The sequence below is a fragment of the Mustela nivalis genome (assembly GCF_964662115.1).
Source record: "Mustela nivalis genome assembly, chromosome: 19".
In the NCBI taxonomy this organism is placed as follows: domain Eukaryota; kingdom Metazoa; phylum Chordata; class Mammalia; order Carnivora; family Mustelidae; genus Mustela; species Mustela nivalis.
This window is the reverse complement of record NC_139038.1, coordinates 13,532,401-13,550,473: the sequence shown is the minus strand read 5'-3', so window position 1 is coordinate 13,550,473 and position 18,073 is coordinate 13,532,401. Positions and strand designations below refer to the sequence as shown.

At 53.0% G+C, this 18,073-nt stretch overlaps 1 protein-coding gene across 8 annotated transcripts in view; it reads right to left on the bottom strand.

The window, feature by feature from the left end:
* Positions 1-18,073, bottom strand: part of AUTS2 (activator of transcription and developmental regulator AUTS2) — a 1,064,271-nt gene that overhangs the window by 17,677 nt on the left and 1,028,521 nt on the right. For 3 of the 8 annotated variants that reach the window (XM_082714252.1, XM_082714256.1, XM_082714259.1), the window contains 5 exons: positions 8,717-9,188; positions 7,406-7,659; positions 6,335-6,576; positions 4,485-4,529; positions 1,312-1,407 (listed from right to left, as the gene is read on the bottom strand). In XM_082714252.1, coding sequence (XP_082570378.1) covers positions 1,312-1,407; positions 4,485-4,529; positions 6,335-6,576; positions 7,406-7,659; positions 8,717-9,188 — 1,109 coding nt within the window. The remainder of the gene's footprint in view (positions 1-1,311; positions 1,408-4,484; positions 4,530-6,334; positions 6,577-7,405; positions 7,660-8,716; positions 9,189-18,073) is intronic. The other 5 variants (XM_082714253.1, XM_082714255.1, XM_082714254.1 and 2 more) reach the window with 5 other exon arrangements.

Genomic DNA, 18,073 nt, shown 5'->3' with positions numbered 1-18,073 from the left:
AGGGAAATAGTCTAATTTATTAAATGACCCGGCAGTCTGGGGAGGCGCTGGAGATTGGGTGAAAGCCGGAGGGGACAGACCGGGCTGGGAGCCGTGGGCAGCAGCATCGGACCGAAGGAAAGGGGTTGAAAAATCACCCGGTTCATCCCCTAGACAGGAGGGGGTTGCCTGTGGCCATCATTAAAGCCGCAGGTAGAGGTAACCTGGCCTATAAGCAGGGAAATGCTATTTCTAAGGGGTAGCTGGTCCCACCCCCAAGGCTTTCAAATCTCTTTTCCTATTTCCAGCTTTGAGGCAAGATGCCTTTGGAAATGCAAAACATGCTTAGCCTGGGTGCCTCTGGCCCCAAACTGGTGTTTTCTCTTAGAAATGAGATTGGGGGAGGTGGGGTGTGGACAAAAAAGCAAAGAAAACCCAAATCCCACAAAGCAAAATTTCCTTCTTTAAAAATCTGAGAACAGATTCTAACGTACCCTCATTTTCTTTCTGTATAAAAACACAGTAAAGGCTATAACCAAGTCATGTAAAGGGAAGGAGTTTCGAGAATCACTCCTCGGTATTGACCTTTGGAGACAACTCTAGCCCAAGCCGGGTAGAAGAACCCCGACTAGGTAGAAAGGATTTAGTTACTGTGAAGCGCAAAAGGTTAACTTCACGTTAGGCTGTAAGTTGTGACCTTGGCAGGTGTGACCATGGCTGACAGGGGACTGAGGCAGGGCCAAGGGGGCACAGGGGTAATGAGAGGGTGGGCGGCGGCCGTGCACCTGCGCGCAGACCCCCATCTGCAGACACACGGGGCTACGGAGCGGAACAGGGGAGGTGAGCAGGACCACTTCCCTCCCCCAACCGCAGGGATGAAATTCTAGCTCGCAACGGTTCTCGTCCGTGCTGCTCACACCAGTAAAGGCTCAGCTGCGCAGCTTTGCTGATAACATAGACCCCAAGGACAAGCTGGTGCGCACGAACCCGATGTTTCGTGCATCTCCTGGTCAGAAGCTTAGGTCCACAATACTGGTGGTAAAAAAATACGGACACGTCTTCTGTACATCTTAAAGATCACAGGAGAACCGAGCTCAACGGAGATGACATGGGTAGTATCGACTGAAAATTAAACTCTGGCTGAGGTTGAACAACTCAAGGGGCTAGGAAAAAAATGAAAATAAAATAAAATTCTCCCTCTAACCCTGATGGTCACTTCAGACTGGAAAAATGAGTCACTGGCCAGTGGCTGTGGACGCCCCCCCCCACCCCCCCTTGCCCAAGGCTCTGCTTGTAAAAGTGCTGGTGTGTGTTCCCGGTCCGGTTGCTTACCTTGGGCTGAAATGCTCCTTGTAGTGAACCGAACGGGCCGGTGGGTGGAATCATAGGGGGGATCCCCGACACCGCGGGAGGGTAGGAATGGAAGAGCTGCGGCCAGACACGGAGAGGGAGACAAAGGAGTTAGCGGGCGGCCGACGCCACGTTCCAGCTCCCGTCCCGTCGAACGACAGCCACATGAGCAAGCCAGGTAATGCCCGTCTGACGCCATTAGTGAAGGAGCCGTGATGAAATGATCACATAGATGCACCATGAATGCTTGACTTAAAAAGTCAGAAGTAGTTCAGAATCAATCAGCCAACAAATGATGTCCCAGATGAGGACATCATTAGAAAGGGAGCTTTTCTAATTATTAATTGTTAAATCAGGTAGAAGACCTAAATGGCTTGAGATTTTAATGCGCGTCAATAACAGGAGGGGTTGCTGAGCCAAATGAAGATGCCCGGGAAATTACAAGTTAATTAGAAAAAGGAAAAAAAAAAAAAAGAAAAATTAAGAAAAAAGGAAGAAAAAGAAGCAAGTCTTTATGAGTTCCAGGATTTTATACCATTAAAACTCAATTAGTACTTTTAGATTTTTAATAGTTTGAGGAAATGAGAAAATATTCACAATCCTTGCTTCATTAGGTTGTTCCAGGAGTGGTGGTTTCCGAGGACAATGTAATTGTCTCGTCTCAAATGATGACAAACGTTTGTGGGGGGGTAAGATAAAAAGACCTCACTGGGGGCTGTCCAAGCCAAGTCCTCGACGGGCCTGACCGCTCCGCGAAGGGAGGAGAATGATTCTGAATTAAGAACGTGAACTTTCTGGAATGAGCTAGTTTACAGAGGACACGGTGGAGGGAAGAAGCGCACGGCCACCCTGAGGACAGGGCAGACACCGCTCTTCTGCCCCCAACGCTGGGATAGCTCGGAGATCCCACTGCTCTGGTTCCATTCACTGATCCAACCTCCGATCGGACACTAGGTCACGTCCGGCCTTTACGGTTCCGTAGTGCCTCACACACAGGGTAAGAACTCGAGCTTCTCTGCGTAACGACGCTACGTTAGCTGTTTTCTAGGTAAGGACTGAAATGCCCATTTCATAGTCTAGTTTCCAGGGCACGCCCTTTCCCACTGGTCTGTATTTCATTCTGCTCCCTTCAATGATGCAGCAAAGTTTTTCAGACTAATTGATATTGAACTAAATCCACTTAAACAGTGATTGCAAGCCAAGAGCCCTCATTTAAAACTACTTTTAAGTCTAAAATTGTGTTTTGGATACTTGAGTGCACTGCATCTTAATTCCCCTTATAACGTCCTAATCCCCAAAGAGGAGAGCCTAAGTACTTCATATATTATCCACCATAACTAATAACACGAGGGAACTCTCCCGCAGCACACTGTACGAGGCAGAGTAATTAAAGACACGCCGCGCTAGGACGCATCGGGCTTCTAGTACTCTGCCTCCAGGTGGGTCATACTTCCTTTAAGTTTTCAACAAAAAATTAGTATTTTCACCATTTTCCTTTTGCTAGAGTCCATTACTGACCCTCTCGGAATGCAGCAGACTATCCCCCACCCACGTGATAAAAAACGATCAGTAGCTAAGGAATAAAACGTGAATGTGGCAAAAATTCAGGTCCCGCGGCTCATTCTGCATCTTACATCCAGGACCCTCTGTGGGGCCGCAGAGTTTGTCTGACGGAGTGCGTCTGAGCCCCCTGCGGAGCACGCGGGCGCTTTCTCTCGGAGGGACTTTGGACTTTGGTAGCTGGTCCTGAGTTAAATCAGCGGGTGCCGCCAAGGGGCAGGACGCGGATAATTGTCCTAGATGGCAGCCTTCCCGGGGCAACCCTAAAGAGGAGACCCGTGGGGTCCTCTCGGATTCAGCAGTCCGTTAAAAAATGCTTTCGGGGGGCGCCTGGGTGGCTCCGTCAGTTACATGTCCGACTCTTGGTTTCAGCTCAGGTCACGATCTCGGGGTCCCGGGATCCAGCCCCGCATCGGGCTCCACGCTCAGCAGGGAGTCGGCCTGTCTCCCTCTGCTCCTCCCCCTGCTCTGTCTCTCTCAAATAAATAAAATATTTTAAAACCAAATGAATAAAAGAAACAAAAAATGCTTTTGTGTTGCAGTGCTCAGCAGTGTGAGAACACGTGGGCCCAGTGCCCAGATAGACTTCCTCTTCATGAGGAAGCGTCCTCACGGTACGTCCGCGTGTCTCCAGGGGAGCCCACGCTTCGCTGATCTCTAGAGTTTTGTGGTCCTGACTTCTCAGCTACCCCCCGGACTAGGACAGGGTCTCACGGTCTGGTTCAGAGCACAAATGAATTCACAGGCTCTGCTGACCTGAGTTGAGTATGGTGGGCCGACATGGCTACAGGCAATGACTCATCGTTCTTTCTTTCTGGTGTCAATTAAAGAAATAAAAATAAACCACTGTGCGAAGAGACTTGCAAAGGTTCAGGTAAACATGATGCAGTATCGCTCCGTAATCAAAATATCATGCTAAGGTGCTTAAGGTGTCTGTATTCTAACGAAAGTCCTCTGTTGTCCCTATTGAGTACACGACATAGGCTGGTACCAATTTAAACTCGAGAACTGAACTCTTCAGGATGGGACAAGAGGAGTACATTTTTACATAAAGAAGGAGTTTAAAGTGGGGGGGAAATCACAGATTTCCACGATAAGCCCTTTGATTTAAATGACATCTTTGTTTTTACTTGTAACAAGCTCAGGAGGACAGGACCAGCCACGTGGGACGACACGAGAACCTGCTTTGTTAAGCCTCGGAGGAGTCAGAAAGATGAGTGAGACACTGTATTTGGAAGAAATCATTCGAGTCCAATTCTGGGAAGATGGCGTTAACGACACGGGGGTCGATGACCGCACAACTGGGTCTCAGAGTCTCCTGCCGCCAGGGGGACTGTGCTGCAGAACCCCCGCTCCGAGGCCGGACACCGGCGCCCAGGGACGTCCCGCCGGGCCTCCCGGGTTGGACATGCTAATGATCTTTTGATTCGGAAGACGATACTGCATCGTGACCAGAAGCGAACGCCACAGAAGCAAGCATCTGAGGTGACGGGGAGCAATGGGAACTCTGGGAGAACGATTAAAGACTGGTCTGCGGCAAGAGCACGAGATGGAAACGCAGTCACGCCGGATGGTAGCATGGTGGGGAGACTCACACTGTGCCGGTAGAATGGGTCAACTTTTGTAGGGTATTTGTCAAACTGTAAAGGGATCAAAGCAGAAGCTAGTTACTCAGAGCGTCTCCATTTCTGTCCAGTGCTTCGGCAGAGGCAGCCGCGGGCCAGCTCCTCTGTCACCGGGCTGTCACCCGACTCCCCAACCTCGCCGTACTAGCACGGGACCCTTCCCGACTCTGAGCTGCGCCAACGAGAAATGGAAAAGCAGAGCGAGAGCCCAGGCCGTGCGTTTAGGCCCTGGTCGTGCACGAGTGTCTTTCCCTCTAGTCTGTATTCAGAGACTGGCACAAAGCCAACGTCTACACTGGAGAGAAGAGGGATTATTCGGGTCAATCAGAGAGGAGTGAGCGTTTGGTGTCACTCGTGGAGATTCCCTGTTCTCCTCTTCCTCGGGCAGAGGAGCCAGACATCGGGCCGCCTGCCAAGATGTACCACACCAAACGGAAAGGCGTCTGGGCGAGGTCTTAAAACTTCTCTCTCTTTCTCGTTTTTGTTTTTGTTTTTTTTTTACAACTTCTCTTTTGAGCAGAAAAGACTATATGCCTCTGTTTCCTCTAAATAACATCAGGTCCTGGTGCTGTCCGCAAGCCCGTCTCATATTTATTAGTGTTACTGCTCACACCTGCTGCCAGAAACTCTTTTCCGAAATGACAGGCCCTTACAAACAGTAATCGTTGAGACGTCTAACTCTTCCAGAAAAAACACGCAGGATTTGTTATAGGAAAAAAGTTTTGGTTCCAAGGTGTCATTTCTAATATTCTCCTCTGGAGATTCAGAAAGTAAACTTTAAAATCTAGATTTATTTTAAAAACTTAAGTCGAACAAAATAGGGAGGGGAGGTTGGAGAGGATGCGATGTTCGGTGCAGGCGCACCTCCTGCAACCACAGGGTGCAAGTCTGCTCTCCCCAGGCCCAGGCCCGCACGACCTCGGGTATTTCCTTAGATGCTAACGAGGAAGTAAAACAGCCTAACGCTCACGGTGGCAGACGGGGCTCTACCTCAGGATACTTAGCACCTAATATGGCACAATTGACTCCAGTTCATCAGTTTTAAAAAAAAGTCCTAACTGGTTTCCCTCGCATGTGCCGGACCCAGTCAAGACCTAGACCGTGTCCTTGTCAGCAGCGCCTTCCTAGCACCTAATATGGCACAATTGACTCCAGTTCATCAGTTTTAAAAAAAAGTCCTAACTGGTTCCCCTCGCATGTGCCGGACCCAGTCAAGACCATGTCCTTGTCAGCAGCGCCTTCCAGCACGAGGCCGAGTTCTGCCCTCGGGGCGTGTGGCTCCCCGAACACTCGCTGACAGGGCAGGACTCCAGCCCGAGGCACCGCCTTAGGAAACACAAGTCCCGGCTTCTCCCCTCAACAACGGGCTTTGGGGAGCCACCTGAAAGCGCGGGGCGCACGGACGCGGCCCAGCTCTTGACGGCCGGCCTGACTCCCGGATCCCGCGAGCATTCATCTGCTACGGCGGGCGTGGGGCGAGGACCAGCGCCTTTCTGTCCGTCTCCCCGGGCGCTGCGGGAAGTTAACTTCCAACCCTGCTTGGGACGAAGCACCGAGAACATGCCCGCCCTCACCCCCCACCCCAGCAGCCACCCGTGTGCACGCCTAGCGCTAGACAGAACCTTCTAGAAAGAAGCGCCTACCTGAGGCCCCGGGTTAGCGCTGCCCGGAGCAGGGCACGTCCCCTCCTCCCCAGCACAGACCGACCAGGCCGGGGGAGCCCCCGAGTGGCTACCGCCCCCCATCCAGCTCCTGCGCCCCGACAGCCCCGTCCGCCCAGCGTGCTGCGCCAGAGAAGCCCGCGCTCTACTTATCCTCACATTTCTGCCTGGGGTACGCACCATGGGAGGTGCTGGCGTCGGCATGATGGCGGTCGGCGGGATGGCGTGGGGGAACGGCGTGAAGGTGTGCTGGTGCGTGTGCTGGTGCGTGTGCTGGTGCTGGTGCTGGTGCTGGTGGAACTCGGTCCGCAGGTAGGGCGGAGGGCCCAGGGAAGCCCCGCGGTCAGCACTCTGAGACGCCAGAAAACGCGTGTTCAGTTCCTGCCGCAAGATGTCTTGCTCTGCAAGGGAAGGGCAGGGAGAGGATGGCGCTTTCCGCCGCGCCGGTCGTGTCCTTCGGATCGGGACGTCCCGGGCCCTGACCAGAGCGGGGACAGGGCCGAGGGCACCCCCGGACGGAAGGAGAACAGCGGCCGGAGGACCCTGACACCAGCCACGACCGGACTGTGTTCTTAGAGGCTCGTGGCTTTGGGGACGGGCTCTAGGCCCAGGCGCCAGAGGTCACTTTTCGGCTCTGGTGGCGGCAGCTCGGGGAGCCGGGGCATAGGCAGTCACCCGTCGGGGTGACTCCACCACAGGGGGACAGTAATACCATCCGTGCTGTGGGCTCTTTGGGGGGTTCGAGGAATTCATACATTTAAGTGCTTAAGAACAGGGACCGCACCCCGATCTCTGGTACCGGGACCCCACGCTTGTGCCTCCTTCAAGGGGAAATCCTGCAGTGGGTGGCCACGGCTATGACAGACCCAGACTCGGGATCCTGGCCTGACCGATACTGGGGAGGAGAAGGGGCGTCCACAGCCAAAGCCCGATTTCGGGACCACTTAACGGAAAGCACCACCTTCCCTCGGGAGAAAGGAGAAGGCCTTCCTCGTTGACAACCAGCCCCTTCACCAGGACGGAATCCTCAAGGGCCCGGCAACGTGTCTGTCCCTCTCACGGGAGCCGGGTGACCGGGCACTGCAACCCGTGCTTTCCCAGAGCGGGCAAACCCGTTCGGAAGATTTCCAACAGCTGCCCCCCATCCTCCCCCGGCAGGGTCCGGGGTGCCGCGGTGCAGGTACACGTTTCGGCCGAACCTCAGCCCACGAGGAGGCTCGACCCTCCTACCTGAGTAAGTGCTTCCGGCCGGGTGTCCCGGGACCTGCAGACTCCCTGAAGTCAGCGGCGGTGGGGGAGGCAAAGCCGTGGGAGGGGCAAACATATTGGGGTGATGGGAGTGTGCGGGGGGCTGGAGGGTGGGCGTGAAGCTGTGCAGGGGGCTGTGGTTGGGCAGGGAGAGGGGGAACGGGGAGGCCGAGGGGTGGTGAGAGAGGTGAGGAGGGGCGGGCTGAGTCTTCGCTGGGGTGCTGCTTCTGCTACTGCTGCGGGAGCCACCGCCGGGGGAGAAAGAAGAAAGGGAAAGAGAGGTAAGCAGTTTATTTTCTTAAAAAGTCCTCTCTCTCTGCCCAAAGCCATTCAGCACATTCTGCTCCTTCCTCTTTAGAGACCCTCCCCTGGGAAGCACAAGAAACTTGTGCCACAGTCGTAACCCCGACTGCAGGACTGGAGCTGAGGGCCCAGAGCTACCAGCACCCGGGGTCCAGGCGGCGGCTTTGGCCCCAAACCCAGGTCCGCTCCGCTCCGCTCTGCAGTCAAGTTCTCTTCTCTGCCCCCAGGAGCCCGGTAGCCTCCCCTAGACACACGTCCTACAGTTTCGGGAGAGGAACAAGATCGAGGACCTGCGCTCAGCCCGTCTGAGACCCTTTGGCGGAGCAGCACAGGCGGGAGGGCACCCGGGAACCCCGGGCCACTGCTCTGCTCGGGGGCCACGCGCATGAACCCGGGGGCAGAACCCTGGCTAAGGCAGCTTCCTTCGCCTGCGCTGGACAGGACGACCCCCCCAGTCACCAGGCTGTCAGGAGGCGAACAAAGGCACAGAGTCCCAGGAGGTCAGAATTCCAAGCCCCGGGGCAGGCAAGGATGGGGCACACTTGGCGCCACTCCCTGGGGTTCGTGTCTCCCTTGCTGGGCGGCCCTGCTCTGTGCTGCTCCGCAGACCCATGCAGTTCTGCAGGGCTGAGGCGGGGAGAGCCTGCGTCTCCGCCAGGAGCGCCTCTTCCTCCCCACGCAGCTTGCTTCTCGGTCTCTCTGAGGCCAAGGCTGAAGTCCGCGGTGATGCCAACCCTCACCCCGCGCCCTCCCCGGTCCCCATCTTCGGACTCGAGTCGCAGGGGGACGGAGCATCTTCGAGCCGTCCTCCCTCGGAGGCACATGGCCTCCTTTGTAAGAACCCCCGACCCGGGTGCCCCCCAGGTTTCCGCACTGGTTCTCCCGCGGCGCCCCTTCCCTGGGCCTCCCCGCTCGGCCTCCCTCCGCACAGGGCGACTGTGCCTGCAACGCTCCCAGGAGCCAGGCCACCGCGAGAACAGACGGGCTCACCTGAGGCTGTTGAGGCTCAAGCTGCTGCTGTTGTAGGCCGACAAGGGCTGGGCGAGGCTCTGGCACGGGGGCTGCGTCTGCACGGCCGGGAGGCTCTGGTGCAGCAGCTGGGCCGGGGACTGCGGCCGCGGCGGCCTCTGCACCGCAGGCTGAGGGGCGGGCTGAGGCTGGGCCTCTGGGGGCGCCTGGGGCGGCTGTGTGCTTGGACGTGGGGGCTGCGGCGGCGCCTCCGTGCGCTGCACCAGGTCGGGGTCTGGAGAAGGAGCTCGAGGCTGGGGCTCCGCCTGGGCCTGGGGCAGCGGCTGAGGGACCGGAGGGCAGGGGTCTTTCAGCACCACGGGCTCAAAGATCGGCTCCTTGCAGCAGTCCTGGCTCTGCTCCTGGCTTCTCTCTAGACCCGATATCTTGGGGACAACCGGCCCCGCGTCCTGGCTGTCATGGTCTGGGAGGGCGCCAACCCCTACGTCCGGATCTGCATGGGGACGAGCAGAGACAGAATCACAGGCAGTGACCGTGAGTGTGACATAAACACGCAGCAGAAAGCCGAGTCCAAGCCCCGGCCCCACAGTCCCACCGACATGGCCCACGGCCTGGTGCCAGGTCCCGGCTTCCTGTCCTGCGTGCAGACCTGCGGGACAGGAGCACACGGCGACCAGGGCCCGTGGGAGATGCGCAGAGGTGAGCCGCTGCAGGACGCCGCATTCCGGAAAGACATCCCGGAGTCTCAAAATGCGCGTTGACTTTAATCCTGACAAAGCCTTTTATGCAGCAAAATTAAGAAACAAGAGCCGACGAGTTGATTTTTTTCCCTTTTAAAATCCATACAGCTCTTGAATATACAAAAGAGCGGTGTTTCCAAACAGCGAGCGAAGCAAATGTTATTTAACCACACACAGATGTTTCTTCTTGCCGTGCTTCCTCCCCTTTCCATTCTGACTGATGAGACACACTTGACATTTACAGAAACAGTTTTGTGTTTGGCAAGTGCTAAACTCTGGTCAAACGTCGGGCCTCCGCGCGCTCCCCGACGGATCCCAGCAACGTCGGAGCTCCTGGTGCAAACACGAATTCCAGCCAACCGACAGCCCCTGACGCATGCCAGGCATTGTGAAGGGTCCCCCCACCCCTCTGGACCGCTGGCTGCGATGCTGAACGCTGAGGCTAAGCCTGGAGGTGTCATTTAAGTGAAATTCCACAACCGAGAAGAAATGTGGCAAGTGCACACTCCTGTTAGGAATTTAAAAGACCGGCTTCTCGGGGCACCTGGGTCACACTGTCAGTGAAGCTTGGAACTGGCTCGGATCTCAGGGTTGTGGGTTGGAGCCCTGTGTCGGGCTCGGCTCAGCACGGAGGCTCCTTGCAAATCTCTCTCCCTCACCCTCGGTCCCTCCCCATCCTGCGTGTGTGCGCAGTCTCTAAGAGAAAGTACGTAATATCTTAAAAAATAGTAAAATGCTATGTAATCGTAAGAAGTACTATACTAATAGTAAGTGCTAACAGTACGAAACGCGACGCCTTTCTCCGAAGCTCCTGGCCACATCAGAGCGGTTTCTGATTAGCCCCTAAGTCCGAGTCCACCAGATCGTCTGAGAGAAGAATGAAAGACAGAAATGGCATCAAATGGGAAGAAACCCACCTATTGCTTCTGCATACAGCCGCGGGCCGGAAGTGACCTTTCTCACGTGTCGGTGCTACAAAAAGCCATCCTTTCGCCAACATACAGCTCAGAGATCGGAAGAGAACAGACCACAACACCGCACAACATTCTCGGACGGGAGGATGGAGCCAGGCGTCCCTCAGGAAACTCCTTCGGGCCGGTCCTTCCCTCCCAGACTCCCTGTCCCCAGAGTGAGCAGCGCGCGCCCTTCTCCCCGGGCCGCCCATGTCCGCTGACGCCCTCTGGGGCGCACGTGCTTCCCCTTTGCTTCCCTGGAACCTGCGTCCGAGCAACCCATTATTTTCACTGCTGTTCTGGTAAAAGAGATCAGACACGTGACGTGCCCCAGAGCAGAAACACACGGGTTTACAAACAAAGCACATTTTTGGCTAAAGTGACCTTGGCTGAGAGCAGCCGGGCACAAATGCACCGCCAGCATGCGAAGACGGGCCCTTCTCACGTGTCTGCTCCAAGGAGAAGACCTCCCAGAAGGCCCTGGGGGAAAGGGAGGCTCGACCCCCGGCACCCCGCTGGCGCGTGTCCCCATCCCGGGCCGCCCGTCAGAGCCTTTCCGGGAACATTGCTGCTTGTGGTAAGCGGGGAGCTCGTGAATCCCCAAACCTTGGTTTCTGACTCGAGGGCTGAGAACAACAAGATTCCTGATGTGGACGGACCCCATGCAGCCAAAGTCCTGAATCACGGAAGATCACGAAGACGACCCTTAATCCGCAGGGGGTCTGGCGAGGGCCCCCCCCACGGTTTTTGCCATCACTCCCACCAGTCCCCGTGGCAAGCACGTACACGGGCTCAGAGACAGGGTCCCACAACGCTAGAGGGCCAGTTAGGTCTGGGGCAGAAGCGCTAGCACCCACACACGCCAGCCGCACAAAGCGCACGAGGCTCCCTGCGCGTGCGCTGGACGCCGCGCTCGGACACTCGGACGGCGGAGGAGGAGTGCGTGTGCCGCAGTGACAGGACCCGTCGCTGCCCTGCGGAAGCGCTTTGTTCTCTCCAGACTGGAGTAATGACGAATAAATACGTAAATATTTCCCCCCTCGCTACATTCAGATGCATGGTCTCCCTCCGGGAACCAACGTCCAAAGTCTCTCTCAGACATAAAAGAAAGTTTGCTCTGCCAAGGGACACCACCCAGAGGCCATCCACTTAAGATTTTCTCATGCTGGGAAGGAAGCACATTAGGCACACACAGGTAAGTGCTTCGCTTATGTAGCTCGACTAAATTTATCTCCTTGTTCTTTAGTTAATGGGCTTCTAGAATGTGCACGAGTCAGCCAGGTGAGTTTGCTGGGGGCACGGTGCAGGCCTGGGCTCGCTTCCCCAGGCTCTGTAAAGACAAACAGGGCTGGCTCTCGGGTCTCCTCGGTTGTTCCCGGGTCACCTGGTTCAGCACCAACCTAGACACAGCTAGGACGAGGGGAGCAGCGCCCGGACTGGGGATCGCCGTCCTGGGCAACCCGTGTGCAACCCCTCCAGCGAGCCCTGTCAATGTCTACGGGGTCGTCTGGGATGAGTGACTCAGAGGACCCAGAAGTAGGACTTTGGCACAAGACCTGAATCTGGGAAACCATCCCGGCACTTCTCAAATTTAAAATGTGTACAAAGGGGTGCCTGGGTGGCTCCGATGGTTAAGCCTCTGCTTTTGGCTCAGGTCATGATTCCAGAGTTCTGGGATCGAATCCTTCATCGGGCTCCCTGCTCAGCCGGGAGCCTGCTTCTCCCTCTCCCTCTGCTGCTCCCCCTGCTTGTGCTCTCTAATAAGTAAATAAAATCTTAAAAAAAAAATGTGTACAAAGGACCTGGATGGACACCTGATTAAAATGCCCAGCAGGACTCGGGAATTCAGGCGAGTCTCCCTTTCTGACTGTTCCCCAGGGGATACTACTGAGGCTTGGACTTTTCAGTGAGTAGCAGGGAACTTCTCCAATCGTCTGTGACCAGAGGGGGAAGAGCCCAGAGAAGTTAAGCCACTTGCTTGCTGGCGGTTCCCTGGCTACTTACTACATCAGGTGACTCGCGTTCTAGTCCTACTCTTGCCACCAATCGTCACTTTTTCTCTGATTTACACTTTGGTGCCCGCTCCAACGCAAACATCCTAAAGCAAAGCAGGCGCAATGAGATGGTGCTAAGTGTCGCTTAGGGAAGCTGGGAAGAGCGCGCCTCAGCCGCCCCTGCCGGCGATCACCGACCCACCAGCCCCTCGTTGCTGTGACAACCACGCGCAAGGCCAAGGATGCGGCAGCAACGTCGGGGCCGAGACAGCTTTACGACTCCCCGTTTACACGAGTCTCTCGAGGCACAGCTTAGGCGTCAGGCGTTTTTGTGGCTATTCGGTAGTGCATTTCCTCTTCCTTTCAATTATTCAATAAATGTATCTTCCCAGTTAAGCTTTTCCATCTTGACAGTCAATTTGTCTTACTGTGCTTCTCCAAAATTGGCAAGAACACACTTTAAAAAAAAATCATTTTGTATTGCTCTGTGTGCTCCGAGTTTGCCAAAGGAGGAAATCTGCTGAGGTTGGAAGACGTAAGAATGTGCACACTGACGAGTCTTATTTACAAGTTTTACTCATTACATTTCAGGGTTTTAAAAGCTCTCTTCTGTGATTATAAAAATAACACATCATGCTTCTAATAAAATGCATGCAAACTGAAATTACCCTGCGTAGTGTGCGTGGTAAGGGGTGAGTTTACTACATGTAAATTCTATCTCAATAACCTTGACTCAAACAATACACTGTTTAAAAAGGTAAGGGCAGATTATGGAAAATTTGTTTACCGCTGATCCAAATGTGATACAAGTTCCCTGGGGGGGTGGGGCTGCTCTACTCGACTAGAAACACCTACAACTTCTGAGGAGGGCAGTTTGGCCACATTCAGCCAAGAAACTGAGGCAGCTCAGGAAGGATTTAGTCTCTAGACACAATAAAACAGCATCGTGCTTTGAACTGCAAGTTTGGAAAGAACTAAAATGTGATCATTTGGGAACTGGTTGCATGGAAATCTGATGCATGCCGGGGCGCCTGGGTGGCTCCGACGTTAAGTGTCTGCCTTAGGCTCAGGTCATGATCCCGGGGTCCTGGGATCGAGCTCTGCATTGGGTCCCTTGCTCAGCGGGAGCCTGCTTCTCCCTCTCCCACTCCCCCTGCTTGTGTTGCCTCGCTTGCTGTCTCTCTCTCTCTCTCTCTGTCAATAAATAAAATCTTAAAAAAAAAAAAATCTGATACATGCAGACAATGGAAGATGTTACAGCCTGAAAAGGAATGAGGAGCTCTGCGTACAAGCTATGCATACTGCTAGCCTCTGTGAAGAACGGACGAGAAGTACTATCCATCCGTTTTCACTTTATGCATAAAGTAGCTCTAGACGAGTGTCTAGGACACCTGAGCAGTGGTCCTGCTTGGGGGCTCAGGCAGGAGAAAGACAGGGGGCTGGAGGAGGGGAGATACTGGACTGTACACATACAGACATAGTTAAATTTTTCAACCATGCGATCATGTTACCTATTAAAATTCTTAAAAGAAAACTGGACCTACACTTAAGGACAGTTTGAGCAAGAAAAAGAAAAAAGCACAGCAAGCAAAACTGAGAATTTGAGTAGTGGTAGGGGCATAGACATGGAGACTGTATGTTATTATCAAGTAAGACATTAGGATGCACACGTTTATAGTAATAAATTTGAAAAGAAAGCGGGTTTTATGAAAAGACACCAATCACTAAAACTGACTCAAAAACACTAAACCTGAGCACAGACGTAAACTGGAAGGAACTGAAAGATAGACACCTTCCCCTCAACCCAGAAATATGTCCCAGTCTATTCAGTGTTAGAGACCATGTGGACGGAACCTGCCAGAACCAACCCATCTCGTCACTTACATTACAAAACCAACCGCAACACGACAAAAGAGGCAAAACGACTATTTACAAAAAATGTAATTACCTACCTAGAGAACCCAATATGATGCAAAATATATGTGAATAAGAGAACTCAGCAAAATACCCAAGTTAAAAACAAACAAACCACAAACATCAGTAGCGTTTCTACACAGCAGCAACAGTGAATAGAAAGTTCAGTTTAAAAAAAGGATCCCTTTTATAGTAACAAAAGTCACACAATACTTGGAAACAAATCTAACAGGAAAATGACCGGGCCCATAAGGTCTCAGAAACGTACCTTCCACTATGCTCTGAGAAGTCTATGTTCAAGGGTATTTAACGATGAGAGAGATGGAAGTCAAAGCCACTTGAGAAGTGGTTCTCTTTAGAAGCTACCGCCCCTAGGGGTAGATTTCACACTGTCGGGGCGTGTGTTCAGTTGTCCCAGTGGCTGGAGGGCCCTTAGATGTACTTGAATATGAAGGACAGTGCCACACAGCATCTCAGTTAATGTCCTAAGATCCCACTGGACATTTGTGCACTTGGAAGCCCAACATCTAGAACCCGACTCTGTTTTCACATCCAAACACAAGGTAATTTTCTGTATCGTGTTAAGACACGCTGGATTTTCCAGGAACACAACTGTCGTATGCTGCCATGTCTGCTACGTCTCGGTGTTATGAACCACCAGGGCTGGTTGCTCCCCATTTAGGACAACCATGACACCAACGGGATCCCTGCTCCAGGCGTTTTAATTACCGCGTCGCACGTACGGGTATGAATCCGCTTTCGTACCTACCATATTTACATATCATTCCACGGAGAGATTCACGCATCTGACCAGGTCGTTGTCTTCCGATGCAAATAAATACTTACGTACTTAAAAACGTATTATGTCATTACAAATTACTTGCTGCTTGTTTCCCTTTACTTTTCATTAGGGCTTTATAGGCATTTTAAAATTCCATGTAGGGATAGGCATCTAACCATATATAGTAAAGAACAAAGTGTGTTATAAAACATTTTTTATGTTACACAAAAAGGGCATTGGGTGCGCTCGGGTTGATTTGAGATGAGCTGTGTTATGTCCCTACGATGAACTACAATGTTTCTGGAAGCCCAGAATCCTATGGCAAAGATACAGTAAGTACTCCAAGGGGCTGTGGTGGAAATTAAGCTCTTTCTACCAGGTAGAGCGCACAAAATAAACGATCAGTGCTCCCAAAACTACTGCAGAAAATAAGTTCATGACAAAATTACTACCAAGTAACTTAAAGTACACTTCGGCCAGTTAGCGTTCAAGACTGAAAATGATCCCCGTAAACGTCAGATGCACACACAGAGAGGAGGAAGACGGACATCAGAATGTTCACCGAATCCCACCATCCAGAGATAAGCACAGACTTGCATTTCTCAATTTGAGCTTTTTACCTTTCCAAGTTTTCTCTAGGAACTATGTACTATTATTACCGTAAACAAACGATTTTGCAGCTGAGCCCTGGAAAGGGCAGGCGTGAGGTGGGCAGGCAGGTGCTCACACAGGTACATTTTTTTGATCAAAACAAGACTCTGAATTTCCCTTCCCCTTCCTTATAACCTGCTTAGGAACATTTTCTTCTGACTTATTTTCAGAATGCAGTATCTAATACGTGTGTAAAATACGTGTCAAAGTTTGTCACTGGTGAGGCTTCTGGTCAACAGTCGGTGGGCTATTAGTCTGGGGGAGTCTTAAGTTAGGCAGGGATTCCTGGCTGCACGAGAGGGTGTGTCAGGGTTCCTAACCTCCAGGTACAAAGGCCAACTGTGTATTTTAAAAGAAATTCCTTCATGGACGGAATAACCTCCAACACGACAGAAGTCAACTCAGAAAGGGACTGGTCTCGTTGAATTGCGATACCTACTAGACAATTTTTTAGAAAGTTCTTTACCCAGGGGACAGATCAATATTTGCCCTTCAGAAATGAGGCTAGGATAGGGCCTTCTGTCTACTCTACAACATGTCCAACTGGCTCTGCCTGGGTGTCTGACACAGAGGAGCTGGCGAACACGGACGACGAAGGAGGAGACAGAACTGGAAGAAGCCTCGCACGGCGCATTTCCGTGCTTCCGCGTCTTTACACGAGGTTGGAAAGCCCGATGGCGTCTTACTCACGACAAGGTATTATGGCAGCAAACACAATCAAGGCTTCAAGACATCAAGAAGGCCATGTGGGGTCCGGCCAGCAGGTAGCGAACCCACGCATCTTTCTGAAATGCCTGACCCAGAGCATCCAGTAAAGGGTATGCTCTGTCTTTACCTTATTCGGTCTTCTAGTTCACGTCTCTACTTCTCTGTCCAAACGAGAGAGCCACAAAGACCTCACCACACAGGAGGAACGAAGACTAAGAAGCCAAATAAGGGGTGGGTGGCGGTGGCGCAAGAAACCCAGGCTTTAAATTAAGGCAAAGTGGGACTATTAATCAATGACGAGATGCTCTATATTAAAAAGCCCAGAAACCTAGCAAAGTGTCACAGTTCTGTGAACCAACACAATGATTTCCAGCTACTGGCCATATCCATTCTTTAAACACCTTCTTGTCTCTTCTTGTGCCTCCAACAAAACTGCCTTTTTGGCAAAGACCGCATATTTTGTACATACTTATTAAAGCAAAAATTGCGCTCCTGAATTTATCCACGCTGACCTCCCCCAACTTTTAGGTTCTGTCGCTAGAGCTCCACATTCCACTGGCGTTTTGCAGAAAAAGTTACCGTCTCCAACCCGCGCGCCTCTCCTCACATTCCTCGTCTCCCTCTTTCCTTCCAGTCATGAAACAGAGACTGGCCTGTTCCACGAGCATATTCAATCACCCGAACGGATGGAAGGCTGACATTCAGCCTCGCGGCTCTTCTTCTCGGTCACTGAAACTGTACAAATAAATTGAGGAAAATCCACTGTTTGTTCAAGGCAAATTAATTTTCAAACCCTGCAAGACTGGGAGATCAGGGGAATGGTGGCTGCTTGGTAGGGCTCAGAGAGATTCCATTCTGTGCTTGTCATTTTGTGTAAACATTAATTACCATCTGGGAGGCTAAGCTCTGGGCTGAAGTCTGTCCTGCAAACCCCCGAGGGCTCCAGGGTTCCTAGTAAAAGCAAGATCCCAAACAGGAAAAATATAGCGCTGCATCTGGCGAACGGCCAGCCGGCCCACTGGGAAAGGTGTGCGGGACCAGCAGGTGAGGTGCTGCCGCCGCAGAAGCCAGTCTGGCTATCGCGTCGTTTCCAAGATGAACCTGCGACGGAAAATTAACAGATTGCAGGGGGGTGTCCTTAAAGCTCTTTCAGGGTTATCCCGCCTTAAGCCCTGCCCCACTAAATCATCCACCCTCCCGTGTGTGCCCGAGTCTCTGATGCCTTAAGGCCGAAGATCTGTCTTCAAGGGGAGGATGGGCCTTGAAGATGCGGACTGCAGTCCCCCCAACCCCACGGCCTCTTCCTGGGGAACGCGGGCCATGATGGTCGACCTGGGCTTGCGCTGTGTTTCTCCTGGAGCTTCTAGCGAATCTGAGCGACGGAGGGCGGTGCCAGTGAAGGACCAGAATGAGAAGCAGAAAAGTGGCTTGTGATCTACAGGGGGGGCGGGGGGGGGCGGGGACGGGGGAGGGTCTTCCCGGTGCTCCTACCGTCCCTGGGGATTTGATCTCCTGATGTCTTGTCTCTCATGTCGGGAGACGCAGTTCAGTTGCTTTGGGCACAAGACCCTCCCCCCTTGACCCCCCCCCCCCCGTAGATCGCCGGGCCCATGGCAGACGCTTAACCCACTGAGCGC